The 22,022-nt window shown below is 40.2% G+C and overlaps 3 protein-coding genes across 3 annotated transcripts in view; 2 read left to right on the top strand and 1 right to left on the bottom strand.

Moving 5' to 3' along the window:
* Window positions 1-466: 466 nt before the first annotated feature.
* Window positions 467-13,329, bottom strand: ctr9 (CTR9 component of Paf1/RNA polymerase II complex). The gene is made up of 24 exons (XM_088934758.1): window positions 13,148-13,329; window positions 12,513-12,611; window positions 11,980-12,219; window positions 11,574-11,691; window positions 10,571-10,660; window positions 10,031-10,287; window positions 9,690-9,797; window positions 8,926-9,162; window positions 8,326-8,415; window positions 8,068-8,196; window positions 7,554-7,737; window positions 7,269-7,357; window positions 6,800-6,985; window positions 6,310-6,397; window positions 5,703-5,851; window positions 5,445-5,561; window positions 5,149-5,294; window positions 4,819-4,890; window positions 3,993-4,128; window positions 3,692-3,838; window positions 2,661-2,821; window positions 2,230-2,326; window positions 1,784-1,893; window positions 467-1,291 (listed from the first exon to the last, which is right to left on the bottom strand). Exons 1-24 carry the CDS (start codon window positions 13,190-13,192, stop codon window positions 883-885), a joined length of 3,504 nt encoding a protein of 1,167 aa, XP_088790884.1. The 5' UTR covers window positions 13,193-13,329; the 3' UTR covers window positions 467-882.
* Window positions 13,330-16,095: 2,766 nt separating this feature from the next.
* On the top strand, window positions 16,096-18,307 carry LOC148819497 (protein KASH5-like). Its single transcript, XM_088934534.1, has 7 exons — window positions 16,096-16,339; window positions 16,684-16,803; window positions 16,911-17,091; window positions 17,226-17,284; window positions 17,392-17,440; window positions 17,631-17,789; window positions 18,184-18,307. Exons 1-7 carry the CDS (start codon window positions 16,096-16,098, stop codon window positions 18,305-18,307), a joined length of 936 nt encoding a protein of 311 aa, XP_088790660.1.
* Window positions 18,308-19,234: 927 nt separating this feature from the next.
* The window catches only part of irag1 (inositol 1,4,5-triphosphate receptor associated 1), a 40,484-nt gene continuing 37,696 nt past the window's right edge, over window positions 19,235-22,022 (top strand). The window contains exons 1-6 of the mRNA XM_088934533.1: window positions 19,235-19,258; window positions 19,360-19,416; window positions 19,512-19,571; window positions 20,004-20,059; window positions 20,403-20,493; window positions 21,298-21,438. Coding sequence (XP_088790659.1) covers window positions 19,235-19,258; window positions 19,360-19,416; window positions 19,512-19,571; window positions 20,004-20,059; window positions 20,403-20,493; window positions 21,298-21,438 — 429 coding nt within the window. The remainder of the gene's footprint in view (window positions 19,259-19,359; window positions 19,417-19,511; window positions 19,572-20,003; window positions 20,060-20,402; window positions 20,494-21,297; window positions 21,439-22,022) is intronic.

Genomic DNA, 22,022 nt, shown 5'->3' with positions numbered 1-22,022 from the left:
GCATAAAGAAGCATTCTACAACCTTGGTATTTTGTCAGTATTTTTTATCTGGAGATATTGTATTTGTTCTGAGGAATTTGTTTTTGTTCTGTCTTTTGACTGCCATGACACAAAATACTTGCGCAGATTCATTAGACCTGAACACAATGAGAGGCATGCTTCTTGTGCAGACTGCACATTCCAAACAACTGCCTTTGGACTGTTGTGTGGCATTAATTTGCAGAATTCATAATTCCAGTTATTCCCAATGTGTGACAAAGACAAAGCACAGTGTGGAACATGCATGGAAATATATACACTGCGTATTTATGATTATATTAAATGGAATTCCCCAATATACAGCACCATCCAGTAAGTGGGTGTGGGGGATTATAACGTTTCAAGACACCAGGTGTATGGCAACATTTTACTTTTACTGGCAAGCAATACTGCTCTTAAACACAATAAAGCTCTTAACAGTGGATCATTTATGACATTTTATTATCTACACATCTTTTGCACATGTAGCCGAGCAACACTTTTACTTTGTTGCCAAAAGTTATCTTTCCAAATAATGCTAAGCCTGCACAATATTAAAACAAGAAAACAAAATGTTGACTGATTTAATTGGTGCTTTATATACACTTTTTTCCCCATTCTGTAATATGCACCACTTTTAAAAGGCTTAACAGAAAACGTCTATAAACAGCCTGACGTGGATCCAGAAAAAACTTAAAAGTAACTCAAAACAAATTCTGGAAGAAGCACTGGTGCCTAAAGTATACAGCTCACTGTTGCAGGAGATATATGTTCCTGCTTTGTAAGAAATAATGAATACACATTTTAGGTCATAAATCCTGAAACACTTCTGTAAAAATACAAAAAGTCTCTTCTTCTCCATGTTTAGTCACTGTCATCAGAACTGTGATCAGATGCCTCATTGTTGGAGCGCTCAAGTTCGGACTCGTTTCCAGACGCCCTCGCAGAGCCCTCGTTATCAGAACCTCGATCCGAGTCTCTGTCTGAATCAGCAGCAGGTGAAGGAGGCCGGGAATCATCTTCCGAGCCCCCAGAACGGCTCTTTTTGGACTCATTGTCGGACTGCTCCGAATCGGACTGTGGCTGTGGCCTCCTCTTCCTTACTGGCTGGTCGCTGCCGGAGTCGTCGTCGGAGTTCCTGGAGCGCCGGGGACTCCCCGCCTCGCTCCCGGACTTGTTCCTGTCCTCCTCGGACTCGCTGTCGGAAGCGATCCTCTTCCTGTGAGTCTGCGCTGTGCCCTCGTCATCATCAGACTCGCTGTCTCTTGGATTTCTGGTCACAAAAAAAGAGCAGACACCTGTCTCAATGCAGTTTAATGCAGATCCCGTTTTATAGGCATATAAATATACACTCATTGCTTAGAACCTTCACCTTAAGGAAATACCGTCTGGTTTTCCTTCAGAGTGTAGACTACAAGCTGACTGGTTTTCTTATTACACTTACATTACACTGCAAGACAACCAAAACACTTACTTAGAACTATTGTTTTAACGTTTTAGCATTGACATTGTTCTAGACACAGAAGTTATAAATAGACACTGTTAAAACAGACTGAAAGAAAGCAGGCAAAACCTGGAGAATTTCTCTGGGTTCATTTTGAACAGTAAATGTGGTCACTGTTTCCAAATTTATATTGATATCTAGAATCACAGATGGCACATCTACAATCTTTCCTGAGATAATGGCACATAAAAACAACATTTCACTCACTGTCATTAAAAAACACAATGGGGGCAACCATGAAAAGAGTAAAACATGCCATACCGATCCTCAGCAATTTTAAGTCCGTCCTCATCTGAAGAGTCAGAGGATGAAATTATGGCCTTTGACTTGATCTTCCCTTTCAGAGACGGTGGCATACGCTCAGATTTAGGCTGGAGAAGAGGCAGATCATATAAGAATGTTGCAGAAGCCAATGAAACTAAAATCATAATATATCATAATACCTCAACCATCCCAACAGGTTATTTATATACATTTTTATTATTACAGTTCATTTTTACTGGCTGTCATCACAACTACTTCATATCAAAATGCATGATTTAGATTTATTTTATGTTAAGCATTAAAGAATGCTGTATTTGTGCACGGTTATAAAACCTCCAACAAAAATTAAAAATGTGGCAGGTGGGCTCAAAATTACAAAGTTTTTTCAACAAAAACAAAACGCATTATGATTATTTTTTTACGATCAAAGAAAATAACAGCACCTTCTCCATCCTCTTGCGTTCCCTGGGCTTGCGCTGCTTCTTAGGCCTTGAAGCGCTATCTTCATCATCAGACCCATCGTCGCCTCCTTTCTGGGGTCTGTTCCAACAGAAAAGGGTAAGTCCAAATGCAATCAGATGACGCTGTTTAAAACAGCAGGGTAGATGACTGAAGACTGAAGAAACTATTAAATGTTTTTATAGCTTCCGACTTAATAATGGGAGGTGCCCAGAAGGACCATGAACATTTAATAGATCTTTAAATATAAAAATATAATTCGGTGTAGACAGCTGTACACAAACGCAGACTTACAAAATTAGGGTACATTTTACAAGTATAACTTGATTTTCAACTCTCCCCGGGCACACGTGACACAAAACTGAGTTTGCCAACCCACTCAACACCCTGACGGTGCAGTTCAGGCAGCTCTCACCTCTTCCTCTTCTTCTTGGGTTTCCGCTCGTCCTCCTCATCGCCCTCCTCCTGCTCGCTCCCACTGCCCCCCTTCCTCCTCTTCTTCTTCTTCGGCACGGGCAATTCCTCATCGGAGTCATCGTTGACAAACTCGTCGAAGTCGTTCCCTTTCTTCGAGCGCTGCAAAGAACAGTGATATGGTCGTTCCCACCTACGCTTTTCATTTACATTTCCGCCCCGGCAATTCTGGGCGATGAAACGACCACTACAGGTTCAAGGTACAACAGACTCTCGTTTTCAGTCTACATTGATTAGTTTCAAGTTATACTATTCACTAAGAGTTTATAGCACATCCCTGTAACCACAGTACTGTTCACTACATTACTGATGTGAACATAAAGTACATAGATTTATATAGCGCTTTTCTGGACACTCCACTCAAAGCGCTTCACAGGTAATGGGGATCCCCTCCACCACCACCAACGTGCAGCATCCACCTGGATGATGCGACAGCAGCCATAGTGCGCCAGTGTGCTCACACATATCACTCTGTTCTCCTCTCCACTGTTAGGTGATGAAGCCAATTTATAGATGGGGTTTATTAGGAGGCCATGATTGGTAAAGGCCAATGGGAAATTTGGCCAGGATGCTGGGGTTTCTAAGTCAGGACCTCGGTTTTACATCTCAACCAAAAGACTGTGCATTTTGACAGTATAGTGTCCCTGTCATTATACTGGGGCATTAGGACCCACACAGACAGCAGGGTGAGCGCCCCCTACTGGCCCCACTAACACCTCTTCCAGCAGCACTTAGTTTTTCCCAGGAGGTCTCCCATCCAGGTACTGACCAGACTCACACCTGCTGAGCTTCAGGGGGTTGCCAGCTGTGAATTGGGTGATATGGCTGGATTTAGATTCAGAACATGAGAAAACTAATATGTAATTAACGTGGTCTTTATCAGAATGAAAGGTTGACCTGCCATTTGGCAAACAAAGTGGACTTGTAAGGATGTGGTGCTGCATTTCCCCCCCAGGAGCAGAGAGTGCTCACCCTGCCACCTCCTCCCTTCTTCTTCTCTTTCACCGTCTCCTTCCCTCCATCGGCAAACGTGAGGAGGCTCTTGGTCTTCTCCACAAACTGAGCTCTCTGCTCCAGCAGCTTCTTCTGCTCCTCTGCCTCTTTGCTGCGCTTCTCTTCCTGGATGCAGAAGGAAACAAAAGGGCACACGGACGCTCAGCTTTGCGCCATCACTGTGCGGGGCTGCAGCACTTGCACAGATTTGCCCGTTGAAGAGCCCCGGGCACAAGGGGTCACTGGACTCCAGCGAGCGGACGCTGAGACCCTGCCTGACCTGTTCCTTGAGGAGCTGCTGGCGGAGGAGCTCCCTCTCCTGCTCCTGCTTGGCTCGCAGCTCCCTCTCCTCTTCGTCCTGCTTACGGGCTCGGGCCACGTGGTACTGCGCCTGGCTCAGCAAGTCCGAGCACTGCCTGCAAACACAGCACGGTCTGAATCAGCCTCCCCCCCGCACAAGGCGACTCAGGCACTCCATCCAGCCTCAGGGGACTATAAGAAACTGTAAGAATGCTTACAGTTTTGCAGCTCTGTGTTAAGCTGGTTTTAGAGGGTGTGTTCTACAGCCCTTGAGGCAGCTCTAAGGCCACAAACTGATTCATTTTAGGCTCCCACTATTGCTATAATCCTTGCAAGCTTTCCCTGTATTTCATGTGTAAATTGCAGTTTCTCATGATGGTCCTTTCCCTCAAAATGCTTCACATTTGCTGTTTCAGAAGTTGCACTATTGTCTATAATGTTGACCCAGTTTTGTCCCTCTTCAGCCTCCCAACTCTAAGCAGTGTTTCAAGTGCTTCAAAGAGTCAAATTGTTCTCCATGGGGGTAATCCAGTGACTTTCTGCCAGACCGACTTTCTGACAGGTGCTTATTTTATTTTGTTGAAGAGATACCATGATACTTTTTTCCAACCTGAATTTTTTTTTGTTTAAAAAAAAAAAGAATGGCTCCATTTTCTGAAAGGAGAATTTGTTTCTAAACACAGTAATTGGCTCAGGGCCACAAACATGGGCTTTGACCTGGAGATTCAAAGGACTCTACAGGAACATTTTATTCATAATGGTTGAACAAGCAATGGACTGAAGCAGAGATACTCAAAGACACTCACCTAGCTTCAGTTAAAGCCAGTGCCAAGTCAAACCTCATCTTGTCTCCAGCTTTGCTAAGGTAGCTAAAGTACCTGGAATTCACAAAACAACATTATCATTAACAACATTTGATGTGTTTGATGCTGCACTTGAGGGTAGAGAAGAAATTACTCCAACTCAATAACATGCTTCTCACCACAAGAAAACAATAGAAAGAACCAGAAGCGTTACAAGTTGATGTACCATCCTCTACAAATTAAATGTTATTTCCTCACACTTGGATTGAACTTGTATAGAACCTTGTAAGTTGTACGAGCAGCAGTGACAAAATTCAATCCCGGACAGCTCACCTGTGGGCCAGCTCTAGTTCTTTGACAGCACTGAGCACAGCCTTCAGGTTACTCTTCTCATCCTTCAGCACCAGCGTGGCCAGCCTCTGCAGAACCAGCGCCACATTGAACATCAGCACAGTGTCGTTGGGAGCCACATGGCGGGCCTGGAAAACCAAGAGAAATCCCAAGGAGTGACCGTATCTACAAAACAGAGCTCAATTACTGTGAGTGCCCTTCAATTTGCAAGACGGCTACAGTTAATTTTTATTTTTACACTACACTTTTACACTTTTTGTTTTTTTCCCCCCACTTACCTTCAGCAACGTCTGCTTACATTCTTGAAGTTTTCCACATTTGAATAAAGCTCGAGCCAAGTAGAGCAGGACTTCTGTGTTCTGATGCTTGTAGAACTTTTTTAAGCAGTTTTCATACTAAAGAAAAAAAGACCAAAGAGTTTTAGATATGACATCCATCCACAGAATTCCTGCATTCAACACTTGACAGCAGAAGAGTCAGACACAGAGCAAAATAACCATCCGGCATGTACTGTAAATACTCCTTCCTGCACTTACCATCTGCACGGCGCTGATGTACTGCTTCTGTTCCACATAGATGTGTGCCAGGTTTAGCCACACATCACTGATCTCAGCAGTTGCCTCCCTCACCTGGGCAAAGACGTCCCGAGCCTCTCTGAAATAACCCTTGTGTGCAAGAACAGCTCCTAGATATGAAAAAACAAGCCAAATGATATTGTCTGGAACTTAGAGTCAACAAGAACTAGACATTAGAGATGCTTCGTAGTACAGATTGATGTACATCACGATGCATCAGACGTCTTTTGGTATAAAAAATAAAACAGTGAATGTGGCATGTATAAAAGCTTGGGCACCCTTCTAGTTGGTTCATTACTACTTTTTACTTTTCTGTTTTTCCAATCTGTTAAATTCAGCAAACAGTAATTGTGCATTAAAATGTGCAGAAATATGTTATATGTTTGTACCCTGCAGAGGTTGTGTTAACTTCTCACTCAGAGATTCAGTGAAACATGCAATTTGACCAGGGTGTCCAAAACTTGCATACAACTGTTACACATGTGACTTGGAATTAACAGGAGCTGCATGTCCTCTACTGCACATATGGTGCTAAGAAAATATAGAGATGAACGAAAAGGTTACAGACCTATGCCATTAGCAGCATAAAGGTTCTTGGCATCATTTCGCAGGACCTGTTTATAAATAGCCAAGGCACGGTCCTGGTGACGCTTTTCCTGATTGAAATAGGGGGGAAAAAAATATTCAGCGTCTGTCCCACAATTCTACATCGCTGACATCTCAAAAAGGCATATGCCTGAAGCATCTATCCAGCCACTATCAAATACAACTTGTGAAAACCCCCCCATGGCTGTATAACTAGGAACACAAAACCAGCCGATGCTCAGAGCAAGACCGAGGAAGTTTATATTCAGAAATCTTTTTTTAAAAAAAAAAAAATCATCACAGATTAAAAAATATTGACGTGAAATAGAACCTGTGAGCTTAAAAAAAAACGATCAAGTTCATTTTAAACTGGACAATGGCCCTGCTGGTAAATCGCAAAAAAGCCCTTGAGTGCCTGGAACAAAAATTCAGGTCTCTTGCTGGATTTAGAAGATCAATATCAGGAAGCAAACCTTTTCTCGGTCTTTGGTAGGCTGGTGCAGGGTCTGCAGCCACACGTTGGCCAGGGCCAGCATGGAGTAGGTGTCGTTCTGTGTGGACACCTGCTTGAGGATCCTCTCGAATTTCTTCTGGCCAGGGCCCCACTCTTGCTTTGCTAAGTGAAGGTTTCCTATGAGTGACCACGCATCTGGATGATCCTTTGGGAAAAGTAAAATTATACATCAAACCAGCTTAAAAAACAACAACGATCAAAGCACAAGTATAAATCTGTTATCAGACAATATTGACTGAAGGCCAAATGTTCAAATAAACAAATCACCTCTTTTTCGGATTTAAGGTTTTTAAACAAAATTATTTTATGGCAGAGACTGAAATATTACACTCGGTCTGCAGCCAAGAAAGTAAAAGACACTTACTTCATGCTCTGATCAGCTAAGGTTTCCATTCGTTTTACACAGCTATAAACCACTGTAACATTACCTGGTTAATTTGGAGAGCTTCTTTGAACCAGTCAGAAGCTTCATAGAAGTTCCCTTTGTCCCTAGCCATTGCTCCTAGACGCAAGTAACCTGTAAAGAAGACAATGAAATTAATAGCTCTCCCCAATAACAAATGTTGTTACATGTGACTCTCTTGTCGTACTGTAACAAGAGGAGGAGATGTTTCCCCTGTCTGTGGAGCTTTATAATTATAGAATTTCTACTAATGTTAACATGAGTGAGCTTTCGTTCCAAGACAGTGTAAATTCCCAGAAGAGGCACCTACAGTCCACATAGTTGGGGTGCTCCCTCAGGATGTTCTTGTAGAGCTTTTCCGCCTCATGGAATTCACACATGGCCTCGTACAGCCTGGCCAGGTTGTAGGATGTGGTGACCGAGATTGCATTGTAGTAATGTTCGTCATGCTCCCCTTCGGCCTTGGCTCGCTCCAGCGAGGCCAGAAAGTATTTCTGGAAGGAATGCATGGAAACTGCCTTTTTAAAAAAAAATCTTTGATAAAAAGTCTCAACCTACACATCAGTTTTTACGGGGTTAAAGCACAAGATAAGATTCCTTGGCCACAGCTAAAATAGCAAAATAGAGACACAGCAAACCAAATTCTAATACACACAGGGATGATACATAGGAGTTCCTGATAAATATTATATGGCTTTATATATATATATGTTTTTTTAAAGATAAAAATCTTTTAAAAATAAAGACACTGAATTTGTAAATACTGCACAAACGAATTTCAATGTCACGGCACCATCCTTTGCTGAAGGCGTCCACAGGCCTACCTTAGCCTCTCCCAGGTTTCCCAGTCTGAAGTGCAGCGCTCCCAGGTTGTTGAGGATCTCCGGAGGGACGTCTGCCTGCACCTTCTCCTGCAGGATTCGCGTGGCTGTGCCATAGGCTGACAGAGCACCCTGAGAAGCACAGAGAAACAGCTGTTACCAGGCCGGGCTCAGAATCAGGTTATTCAGCTTCTTTCAGGATTTCAGAACCATATTAAGATAAAAACCAATATTAGGCTAAACAGAAGCAATCTGATTTACCTGAATATCGGTCTGTTCAAGGATTTGCGCCAACTCAATCCAAGCCTCCACATCATCGGGATACTGCTCTGTTACTTTCTTAAGATGTCCCTAGAATACAAATGTTTGCACCGATATAACATTTCTCATGGGGGATGAATAAATCAATTAAAAAGCTTTTCTTTGGAACATTTGTGGACTCTGGCTTGTTCTGTAAAGTCAACAATATGGCCACTCTACTGGGATAATTCAAGATAATACTCAGGGTCAAATAGCTTTCCTCACATCTCTTGCACTGAGCCATCTCAATAGCACAAATACAAGATAGCAAAGTTATGTTTTAAATCAACCTGCATAAATGAAGATCACTTGGGATATATTCAAAAGTGACAAGCTTAAAAAATAAGTTTAAGAAAACTATGATCCACACTTTCTGCATTAGCTTTGTACTGTTTATTACAATTAATAGTACTACCATTAATGCTTAATTTATAGTAAATTCTTGATTACTAGAACAGATACTAAACATTTCATATTTAAAGTGTTCTGGATAAAGGGCAGGATCAACTGTATTATTCCTAAACAATTCCTAAAATGTGCTTCACGGAGGTAGTGACAAACCTTAGCTATATCTCTCTTTTCCTGATCCTCAGAGGCAGCATAGAGAGACCCAAGAATCTTCATGGTCTCGTAGTTGTTGGGGTACGCTTTCAAAACCTTTTCAAAGCACTGTGCTGCATTCTCCTTGTCTCTCCGGTACACATACATCTGCCCCAGGCCGAAGAAGGGCAGCACAAAGGTGGAGGAGGCAAACTGGGTGGCCTGGTAATAGTACTGGAATGCCTGATCATAATCCTCCTGAAATGGGACAGTAAGGAAAAATGTTATTGCTGTCCTGTGAAGAAGAATTACAGTGAGGAACAAAACACAGACTTCACAAACAGCTTCCTCAAAGACATTAATTTAATTAATATTTTCAAAACTAATTACTGAAAGTTACCGATCTGTCTGATACATCAGCCACCCATTTCTAATACTGACTGATTAGTTACCTGTTTTTAATGTACTTTATTACATTACAACACTGCAAATAACAGGAGGCCACTCCTGTCTAACTGATCCGAGGAGCTCATCCAGCTGTTTATTGAAAGAAGCTAAGGTACTGGCTTCAACAACATGGCCAGGTATCTTCCTATATATATGCACTCTCACATGCCATTATTCAGGTCATTTCTGCACTAAAAGACACTTGTGCACCACTTCCACATATGTGCAAGGATACTGGGATGTGACATTTTAAATGAACTCCTTGGGGAAACCGTTCTGGCTTGCCCACAACAGCAACACAGTGCTGCTGACACTCGCAGTGAAAAATAATTTCTCACCTGCACATGGAAAGATCGCGCTAGCTGGTAACAGCTCTCAGCCTGCATTGCCTCCACTTCAGTATTATGAAAGGCATGAAGCGCCAGGTGCTGGACTTTACTGTAGTCCTGGAACAGGGAAAAGAAAGACATGGTAGACACTGGTGAGCATCTAGAGCCTCTATTTGCCTTTTTTAAACTGCATTAAAAAGTCTTCACATTAAACAAAATAATCTTACTCACAGGCCAATAATATATTTAACTAATCCTCCTAAAATGTGTAATTGACAAAAAGCACAAGTTAAAACATCATTCAAAGCCAGCTGTAAACTTAGTTTACTGGGACGAAAACACCCTCTTACCTTTTTAAAAAAGAAGTGGTTTGCCAAGTGATTGAGAACCATAGGATTGCTAGGGTCAATGGTGTACGCTCTAGAGAGGAGCTGCACTCCGTTCTTGATAGAGTCTGCTTCTTTGTTGTTCAGCTCCAGCACCGCTAACCCCACAAGGGCCCCCACACACTTGGAATTGAGATCCAGAGCCCGGCTGAAGGCCAGGCGAGCTTTCTCCAGTTTGTTCAGCTTCACGAAGCAATGGCCCATTCCCAGCCGGACCTCAGCTAGACACAGAAAATGGTCTTGTCAGGACAGATTGCTCACCCTTTGCTTGAGACTTCTGTTTTTATATTGAGCAGTCTCATCGGACTCTACATCCAAGGTCTGGGTAAATGGTGGCCAGTGGTGTAACCACTCAAGGGTTCAGAGAAGGTTCAACCACATATAAGCATAATATTTCTACACAACACCCCATTTGCCCCAAGCCTATGTGCTTTAAATATATTTTGGTTCTAAAACAAACTTTTACGAGCCAGCTAGTAATAAAACAATCTTTGAAACCATTACCTGGGCAGCCTGGGTTGGTACGCAGTGCCTTCTTGTAATATGCCAGAGCTCCTCTGTAATCTTTCTTGTTGAAAGAGATGCAGGCTTTACCTGTAAAGAAATGCACAACAAGTGATCCTCACAATGCATACAAGGCTCAATGAGTCTGGCATTCCAATAAAGGAACAAGTAAGTTTTATTCCATGCTGCAAAGAGAAGAGAGAAAACACAACGTTTCGGCTGTGAAGCCCTCTTCAGGCGTGAGCAACCTGTAGAAGGCTTCACAGCCGAAACGTGTTCTCTCTCTTCTCTTTTCAGCATGGAATGCACCTATTACGTGTTCCTTTGCAGACTAAGCATGCTGACGCAGCTACCCACCTGAACTATTCCAATAAAGTGTTGCAGGCTAAAAGTCTTTAAAGGTAAACACAAATAATATTACTTATACATCTTAATAAACTCTTACCTTCCCATACACAGGGTGCCTTAAAGGAACATGCCTTTTCACAATTATATATGGATAGAAATTAATCCTGCATACAACTGCCAGCTTCTTATAGCTTTATCGTTCCTGCTTTAAATGTACAGATGTCTACTTATCAACTCTACACCAAAAGCATGCATTGGAGTCAGCTCTCTGCGTCAGAAAGGCAATTAGTTAAATCCGTCTAACAACACTGGTTTATTTAAACCACTATTTACTCTGCATGAGTCAATGTGGATTGTTGTCTTGCCACTGCTCTGCATAACCATTTTACATCTAATACCTGCATGCTGTTTAACCTGAAAAAGGTGTCTGTAGTGTCCCATATAATGGACACCTGCCAAGAAGAACTTGAAAAACAAGCTGGAAATGTTCACACGGGTTGCCTGAGAGAAGGAAAAGATATTTACTAAGACTGAAAAGTGTAAACGGGTCCTAGCTGTGTCTGAACAGAAACTTAAGTGAAAGGCCACATGTTAACATGCATTGTGAACTAAAAGTGACAATAATGAACTTGCATCGCCGCTGCAGTATACTAACCCAGAAGGGCCGGGATATTGTTTGTTGACTGGTTCAAGACAAAGTGGAACTGGGCATCGGCTTGGTCCATTTTGTCTCCCTCAAGAAGACAGAAGCAGGCTCTGCCCAGCAAGTGGTTCTGGTAAAATCATGAATAAGCAGGAATAAGAAAATTGGAAGTTAAGAAAACAAATCCATTCAAAGCTTTATAACTTTGCTACACTGCAGCAAGTAGACACATACACTCCACAGTTTTTGCCAATGTACAGGACATGCACAGTGTGTCCAGTGTGTTTAGAATTTGTACATTAAATACATACGAGATCATGTTTTTCCAGGCTCACAAATATTTTCTTTGAGAGAATAAGATCTAATTCCATTAACTGGAATAGTTGTTTGCTACACAGATTTCATACAGCAGTTTTACCTGGTCATACATGATGATTTTGTCTGCCATGGTATACAGCAAGGTGGCCTGTGTGATGAGCTCTTTCTTGGCATCTTTGTTCTTCTCTTTTCTGGCCTGTTGCACATAGTAAGCTGCCAGTGTGTCCAGACAGGTCATCTGGTCTTTCTCGTGGTCTCTGTAGTCCAGGTTACCATCTATACGGGCAGCTTCCAGCAGCTTGACAAAATCCTCCGTCTTACCTTGTTTGTAATATTCCAGCTAAAAAGCATTGTGAATATTAATCAACACTTGACACCCAATGCATTAATATGGGGCACAATGAATGTGATTCCTAAATTAGTTAGTTTGACAAAGCAATAAGAGACATTTTATAAAAACAGTCACCGATCTGATCGGTGATAACATGCTTTAGTACCTGTTCTCTTTTATTGGTGAACCAGAAAAATTAAAATAAAACTTCCTACACATCTGTCATAATGCAAAAGATGAAGTGCTCTTCATATACCCTGTCACACAATCCAGCCCAGTTAACCTCATCCAAGTATACTCACAGCCAAGGCGATCCATATGTGCAGCTGAGTGTGCTCCTGCTTAAGGATACTGATAACTTCATCTCCTTCAGGCAACTGATCGAAGTCAAGCTCAATCACCTGCAAAAGGACGTGCAGATATTAATAACAGCCCCACAGCCTATGTTCCTGTAGTTGAGCAACACTATTCAACAGAAATGATAAGTGTTTTTGAGGTGGAAATATTCGTGAACTTTTTTCAAAACTGTTAAAAAAAATTTCAGAAGTGTAGAATAGTTACAAAAGATTATTATAATTAGATCATATCTAAACGCCTGGATATCTTGTTATAACTATAGTTCAACATGAAACGTCTGTTGAACTTAATACGAAACAATCAAGTCCCGACCAAAACTTAAAAGATCACGCAAGAAGAAATCGATGATCATGCAACAAAGACGTAATCTGATTCGGAGTATCAATTTCAACTTCCTCTCGGTTCATCATCATGCAGAACCCGACATCGTATGAGAAAAGAGTAAACTAGAACCTGTCTTTTTAGACCAGCAGGCCACCGTGTAAGAAAGCAGCTTCAAAAGAGTCCCGAAAGGGCTCTAATGTCAACAAAGAAAACACAACTAAACCGATGGAACTGTATTTCATGTTTTTTTTTTTACCTCGTCGGTGTCCCGAAGTGGGATTTCAATGGAACCCCGAGACATCTTGACGACGGGACCCCCCAACAACACCAATCCTTCAGTAAACTCCCGTCTCAAACACCTCTTCTACAGCACACTGGAAAGCTCAGCGCCACTTCCGCTTTCTGCTGGAAGAGAGAAGGTCATCCGACAGCGAGTACATCCGGGTGAGCCCCTACTGAATTGGCAGAGCGATTCCTAATTAACTTGTCACAGAGCTGCCTATATCGAATGCTGTCTTCTGGGGTGTATTATTCGGATTGTATTAATACCATATCTCATAACCTTGGCACTTATGAAATAGCAAGTAGTTTAATTATTCCAAAATGAGTAGGAATAGACGTAACTGAATTGGTTGTCTTCATATTTGTTTTTTTTTATATAAACAACAGCTAATCCTTCTTTCCACTAATGACAACAACTTTCTCCAGCTGTATGTTAAACTCAGTTTTTGCTAGTGAGAGGAATAAAACGCAAATTTGTTTTAAAACTTAATCTAAACTTGAGGTGGGTCGAAGGGCTCATGTGACCTCATCGCCAGTTGACCCATCCTCCCCCACTTCGGTTTGTAGCAAGCTATCAGTACTGGTGACCAGAAGATAGAAACCTCAATGTAAAAAAAACTGGAACTGGCTCACTGTAAGGACTTGTAGAGATCAAATCTGGAAGCCTGCTTTTTTAAAACTAAGCTTATATGGTGATATCAAATACAATGTCATATCATTGCAATTCCTTTTTATTATCACAAGTTTGCCTCAATACAAGCAATAAACCTGCACAAGTAGCCATATATTTACAGCGTATTGTATGTATTTAACTGAAAGATTAACATTTTCCTTGACTTAGTCACAGGTGAATACAGCTATCTGAATATATCTGCTTACCTTATTTTCATCTCAGACATGCTGCACACTGTTACAGACCTGCTGATCTAACAAATAACAGCAGAACTAGAAAACCATATTTATATTTGCATAATTTGTGAGCCTTCTTGCTCCAATGAGCATGCTTCTTCTGTGTGTGGAGTGGAACGTTTGAAAGGCAGGGAGGGAGAGAGAAGAAATGAGGCCGATGTTTTGCAGGAAGGCCTGAGAACATTTGATGTGCTAAACTGCAGAATGAAGTTAATTAAAATCCTATATCACTGCTATGTTGTGTTGTGGTCTGTGCATAAATTGCATGCTAATTTGTTTGTGGTGAATGGAGCAATTCATTGCAGGCTCGTAGCAAAGAGGAGCTGTCCATGTCAGCTGGTTTTGAAGTATAAGTGAAGGAACAAAACAGGCGAAAGCAATATTCTGACAAGATCACCAGAATCAACTGCTTCTTCACAGATTCTGTAAACTGCCCTGAAAATTATTAATGCAATATGTTAAGCCACAAGTATATTAAAAAAATATCCTCTATCAAATCATCCTTTATCAAAAAGTGGCGTGAAATGCAGTGGTCTTCTCACTTCTTATGAGAGCAGTCAGCTTTAATAAAATCACTGTGAAAGGTAAGAACCATATTTTATAAATTGTTATCAATTATGTCAAAATTGCACAGAGATATAATATAACGCCTTGTCTTTCTCACACCCGAAGAAGGCTCCACGGCCGAAACATTGTTTTCTTTCTTCTTTTTTTCAGCATGGAATAAACCTATTACTTGTTCCTTTGCAGCCTACGCATGCTGACGCAGCTACCCACCTGATATAATATAATGTTTTATTTGAATTCAGTTAACTAGGATATCTAGTATATTTCATGTTGTAGAGGTGCAAAATGATCATTGTATAGTGGCAGACATAATGTATGTATCAGCACACTTAATCTAAAATATGTTTATTCAGTTATTTACAAAAGCAATCATTGCTGGACTGTATATATGTCAGTAACACTTCTTATAAGTATAAAGAGCAGTTACGTATCTTAGCAAATGGTAGGTAAGATGTTCTAGTTGTGAATTTACTCATTTAAGATATGGTGTGCTAATACACATATCTGCAATTGTGAATTCTTTTCCTAAAGATGAAATACAATGTCTTTTAAACACCTGCCTTTGGGATCTGGGCAGTGTTTTGTGTACCACTGCCTGATAATGAGTTTCGGCTACAGCACCTCAAACGTAGGCCTGGGCAGGGCTGGGTTTCTCCAGTCGACTACTGTATAGCTGTTCACTAGATAGAATAAGGTTGCTTTTCCTTCTGAAGGAAATAAAAATGGCAATGAGAGGGAAAACAAACCTGGAGGGAATCTGATACAAAAATCACATTCTACCACAGGCATAGGTTTCTTCTAAGCCAAGGATTCCAGAAATCGTATACTCTGGATGTTTTGTCACAATTGTGGTTTTATAAGCTTTAGCTGCCAGAGCTGTTATAACCAGTTGGATATCTTTCTTTGAGTGTTTTATACCTAGGGCCATGGTTTAATTTTTCATCCCATCACTGTTTGTACAGTTACTGCGTGATGTAAATACCTCTTATTCATTGAAAAACGTAATCCCTTACAAGTAGCTTCTAATTGTGATGGACTGCTTTTTAACAGTCATTTCCCAGCACTCAGAGAATCGAATGAAAGACCTTTGACCTTTAGTCTAGAGCAGAGCTCTCCTTAATGCATTCTTGCAGTGATAGTATAGATGTGGTTTCTGGGTGTCTGGGAGGTAATAAAGAGAAGTTCCACTGTATGTAAAACACTGTAGTATCATGTAAGACTGATAACTCTTTCAGGAAATGTAATTTCACAGAGCAACCAAAGCAGTAGGTTGATATGGTAATAGGTAGTGTAAGATAAATGGTAACCTTCACTGGTCTTATAAATACATTAAATGGGCTTAGATTGCTTCTATTATTTTTTTTCCCTATCTCACATGTCTTAGTTTGTACCTGTTTTATAAAGTGAGAATTTCATGTCTATTCATTGCTGTCCTTATTGAAGGTTATGGATTCACAGCAGAGCCGAAAGAGAGATAACAGCTCTCCTCCAGTTAAGTCTCCACTGGGCCTTCGGAGATGGCAGGCTTTCGACTGTATGTCCTTCAACCCTCTTTGTGGCCCAAACTCCAGCACTGTGGATAGAAATGGGCATAGAAGTCCCTCTGTATCAGAGTGCTCCACTGCAGCATCTACTGAAGATTTCAGTGTCAGTCTGCACGAGCAAGAGCACCAATCGGACAACAACAGAAGTAAGAGAGACTTTCATGTTGTTAAAATGCAATTTTAGCATTATCTATCGCATATTCAAAGTTATGGACAACAGCCAGCAATCCGTAATAATATGATAATTCAAGGTTTAAACATGAAAAGGTGATAAAAGCAGCTTCAAAGCCAGTTCAGGTCATGAACTCTCTGGAACATATTCTTTCATTTTTTATTTCGTGAAACCTAAAACCTGGCATTAGCTGTGCTGCCGTTTTTATTTCTGATGTTAAACAAACTGCAACAGAAAACTGATAGAACATTACCTTCGATGTTTCCTTTGTAAACAACCAAGTTGTTGTGTGCGTTTTTATTTCATTTTCCTCTTTAGTTTTCAGTTCTGCCAGCTGTGTCTCTGAAGATTTTGGCGAAGAGGAAAAAATCACCCACACCTTCTCGGAAGAACATTTGTTAAACATCACTTTCGAGGCATGTGATACCACAGGCAAAGGTGGAGAGAACTCATTCTTTTGCTTTTTAAAGGATCAATAGAACTTCCATCTTCTTAGGTAGAGGTCTATCCTATGATTATTAGTATTTCCCTGCTATTTTCTGTAGGGGAAGTGATGGCTTCCACTGTTATGCAGTACCTGCAGAGCATGACGGCTCAGAGCCCAGAGCAAGGGAGGCTGTCAAGACTTTACGACATGCTGGACCCTGACAGGAAGGGGGTCTGTGTGAACAGGGATGTGTTCCAGGCCACAATGAAAAGATGGATCTCCCAGTGCAGCCAGGACTGGTAAGAACCACCATCTGCCTGTAATCTATTATGGTTTTTGTGAATATCCTCCCTAGAATATTACATTTGTGGGTACTTAGAAAATTCTTGACTTTGATTGCACCAAGAAGCTAATATATATACCATTAATTTAGCTTACTGGATGATGATTATCAGAGTCTGGGAGAAGACCACTGCAAAGCACCTATAAACGGTAAGTTTTTTTGCATAACTCACTAAAAGGTATTGTACTGTATATGACATAAATATTTGTGAGCTTTACACGAAGTGATTGCTTTTAAAACTGCATTCTGCCAACAGGGAGTGAATCGTCTGTTTCGGAAACTGAAAGAAGAGATGGGATTTATTAGTAAGTATATAAAATTGTTACATTTGTGGTTTTTAAGTTATCTTGAAAATGATTACCAACGTCTTGAATGGTGCAATATAAGCAATACACTGGCAAAAGCCACTGCACTAGATTTCCCACGGATTTAAGTTCTTTTTTTCCATGCTCTCGGGGTTACTGTTTCTCACATTTCTTTCCTAATGTATTCCAGTGAATCCAGGGACATGATCAACACTGTTGCGGACCTACGGCACGCTAACCACAGCCTGAGCGAGCAGAACAGCAGCCTTATCAAGGCTGTGGAAGCATGCGACGAGAAAAACCTCCAGCTCACAGCGGAAGTCAGCAAACTCAAGAGAAAATTAATGAGGTATCTTTGAAAAGAGGATTGTAAACGAACCGATTGGCTCTGCCCTAATGAATTCAAGTGGCTTAAATAACGTCTGAACGCTACTTGTGAGGTTCCTTAAATACTCGCGGCTTAAACAAAACTGCCGAAACAATGATAGATTCATGGATTGACAGAACTCATGAAGAATTTCGTATATTTGCTATATCCCCCCTGCAAACTTTGCTGAGTTCTTAAAAGGTGTCGCTGCTGTTAATAACGTAAAAACGTGCCTTTAATTATCCACATTTCTTGAAGGTTGAAGAAAATGAGCAACATGACAAAAACTGAAAAAAGAGCTTCTTACATACATGTATTGTTTTTTTTGTGTGTGTGTATGTATCCACACATTTGATCGTTGAAACCCTATAATCAGCACACAGCGATCCGCTTTAAGTGTCGAGTCCCTATCGGAAGAGTTGGATGATGCCAGGAGAGTAATAAAGGACAGCCAGGAGAGAGCCTGCAGGATACAGACCTACAACAATAAACTGGTATGATTGCAATTTTCACCTGCAGTCATCTTTAGCGACACTGTTAATGATTGTAATAACACAGCCAGGTGATGGAACCATATCATGCGGATCTTTCAAGAAGATCAAAGGCAAATACAAATACTGCTCAGCGTTAAAATAGGTGTCCCTACTTGATTAATATATAAATATTCCAATCAGTTGTCTGAAATATCAATGCCAGCAAACATTATTTGATATAAGATAGTGCGATTTGTTTAAAACATCTAAATAAAATAATTGTGTTTAAAATAACTTAGATGTCGATAAAATTGCAATGCAAAAACAAATCTAAACAAAATCAAATAACTTAGAAGTCCACAGGATTATATCCAGTGTTCCTTTTGAATCTGCTATATATTGTACACTGTGTATATTTCATTGTTCTCAGGGGTGGTAGGGACATGTAATTGTGGAGTATTAAACTGTTCTGTTTTTATTTTTGTTCAGTAACCAAATAAAATGATCAGACCAACATAATTTCCATTAATTGTGTTTCCTGTTTCTTTTCAATATAGAAGAAAGAAAATGAATGTTTAAGGGCACAAATTCAATTACTGGAAGAGGCGGTAGGTTGTTATGTTTCAACAGATGTCATTTCACATCTGAAGGTATTGGTTTGCTTATTGTGATTTACATCATTGTTTATCATTGGTTTGATATCATTGTATGTCCGGCATTTGAATCTACTCTGGCTGAAACATTTACTGTTATTGTATCTTAGATCATACCTATTTCAAATTAAATATCTATTTAACATTGTTCACAAAATAGAACCAATAAGACTGCAGTCAACTCTCATCCAAAAATGCTTGTTGGATTATATAGTGACATTGGATTCATGTTGAACATGTTTTATAGAACGAAAAACTTGCCCAAGAGAAATCCTTTAACAAAACCCGCCTTGGCAAACTAATGAAAATGCAGTCTGAAATGAGGGTGAGTGCCTTTGGAACTAAAGCAAATACAGCTGTAAATTTTGTATTTTGACAGTAATTAAAACAATGAAAAATTTAGGTTATGTTTTCAATGCTTTACAGAAGGAACTAGATGAAACACAAATTGTGTTGGCGTCAAAAGACAGGGAAATCACACAGGTGAGTTAACATATTCAAAATGGAAATGTGTGAAACATGTTTTTCTGTTTGACTTTGAAACTGAACTGAAAATTATGGAAACTATTTTATTTCAGAAAACAATGCTCATTGAAGAGTTAAAATTCTCTCAGATGGAGAACCACAGAATCATTGAGGTATTCTTTTCATTCCATGTTTGGTTTGTGTAACAGTAAACTTGTGTTTCAAATTATGTGGGTCTGTTATTGAGCATTTGTAGTAGAAGATGAATTAAATCTGTAATATAATGTGAACTGTTGCAAAAATTACATTTTTGTGTATATCTTTTTCAAAACACAAGTTAAGATGAAAATAAATCCTCACTATTTTTAAGACAAGAACTTTAAGATCTGGTCTGCAACATGGCAAATGTTTAATGCAAGGTAAAATTGAGAAATCATCTTATGCATGAAGATTACAGTACTGCCTGAGTAATTACATAACTGTAATATTTCCCAAAGTAAGAATGCCAATATACAGATTATGATTTTGCAGGTATACTTATATTGTTTTGAAAATGGGACTGTTTGTGTAGTATAATAAGTAATGCACTGTAATACTTGTTGTAGGGAATGTATTCAGAAGTACAGAGACTTCAAGAAAATGCTCGGCATGAGCTGTCGAGGTAGGCAATGTGTCCATATGTAAATCATCTTCTATAAAAACAATGAGGAAACTTATGCCAGCCTGTTGGCTGGGAGAGGGAACCATACAGATATGCCAGGCCACTTGGAACATATTTGATTTTGAAGTAAGACGTGCTACACATGTTGTTATTTCACTGCACCACAGACAGACCAGTTTCATTGTGCTGTACCAGACGGATCAGACAGCTGCTCTTTTTTCCAGCTCGTAGCAGCCGTGCTCAGGTGAGGTGCTGGTATAAAGGGTATGAAGGGTGAAGTACAGAAAAGAGGTGTTTGAATGCCACTTTAGAGGACTTTAATCTAACAGTTTGGTTTTTGCAGATGCAATGTAACCCTTCCCTGTCCCTTGGGAAAGTATGACACTACTCCCCATCAACATTCACTACAGTCAGAAATCCAGGAACTGCAAAAGGTAATACGAGATGACTAAAAATAAAGAGTATCACAGTGACAACTGCTGTGGCTGTGTCCATTCTGGTATCTCATTTTCAGTGAAAGATGTGTCCAAAACAGATGCAGGCAATGGCTGGATGGATCTTTAAAAACTACATGATTACATTACACTATAACTTCATTGTTATACTTCATTGTCTTTAATGGGCAAAAATATTAATGGGTGGCAAAGTGACACAGTGGTGTGCACTGCTGCCTTGCATCGCGGGACCTCTGAGTTCATGTCCTGGAGGGCTATTGGCATGTGTTCACGTGGGTTTCCTCCCACAGCCCGGAGACTAACTGGTGGGTTAATTGGCTTCTGGGAACACTGGTCCTGGTGTGAATGTGTGTGTCTGTGTGACCTGTGATGGACTAGTGTCCCATTCAGGGTGTATCCAGAGTTGTACCCGTGGCTTGCCTGGATAGGCTCCAGCTACACCCCACAGCCTTGATTGGATAATGCAGTTAGAAAAGGGATGGATGGAAAGTTTTAGTTTTATGAAATAGCATTTGAATTTACATTATCTCCCATAGTGGACCCCCACTGATAGATAGCTGATCTGAAATATTATCAAGTTCTTAAATTTGTATCAATCCAGGCATTAGAGCTAACTGTAATACTAAGACTAATAAACATTGCTTTTTACATACAACCCAGTAAAGAATTGAAGCTTTTATGGTCATGGTTGTAACTGTTATAATGCTATTAGCTGACGCTCAATATCAGTGACAAAGTAATTCATTCTACAACATCTGTAGTGCTGTGACATTTTTGTTGTAGCTTGGCAGTACTGAAGAGGCAAACAGTCCTCTTTGTGGGCTATTGTCCTCCACCAACCAGAAGGATGAGTTTCAGAAGCTTCTGCATCAGATTAAATCACAGGAACACATTCAAATGCTTCACACTGAACCTGAACAGAGGGTAAGGTGTCCGTGTGCTACACAGAGCAAACAATATTCAAAGATACTGGCATTCATGTAACAGGAGTCTTAAACCAGCCAGGATAATTTCTTTAGGAAAATATTATTAATTTTATATATTGAAATCATGTTAAAAAAGAGGCAAACAGCTGAGTGACGCCTAAAACCAGTCATTACGTACTGTATAAACTTAAATGTATAGATTGGTTATATAAATAATATCTGTATACACAATTATAAATATTTTTCCGTAGCATGTACTCCTAAATTACATTTCCCTGATGACTTCCTTTCCAGCATTGTTTGTCTGAAAGTCAAATTCTGTAAGTAATTATGACGCTTGTGAGAGTTGTATTTAGAATATGGGTTACTACATAGTTAACCCCCTTCTGTCTCAAAACGCAGCTCTTGTATGGGAATCTGTGAATGATCACAGCACATTACGTAAGAAGCTCTTCTTCTAGTCAGTTTTGTGACTAACACTGGATTATCTGCCTCTCTAAATTTTTCACTAGATTTGGGGTGCAGTGTTTTTATAGGCATAGAAACAGAAATATTACTGAAACCTCAGGTGTGATATTTATT

The sequence above is a fragment of the Atractosteus spatula genome, chromosome 16, assembly GCF_055471065.1.
Source record: "Atractosteus spatula isolate fAtrSpa1 chromosome 16, fAtrSpa1.hap1, whole genome shotgun sequence".
In the NCBI taxonomy this organism is placed as follows: domain Eukaryota; kingdom Metazoa; phylum Chordata; class Actinopteri; order Semionotiformes; family Lepisosteidae; genus Atractosteus; species Atractosteus spatula.
The sequence above is the reverse complement of the archived record's forward strand: the minus strand, read 5'-3'. Positions and strand labels throughout refer to the sequence as shown.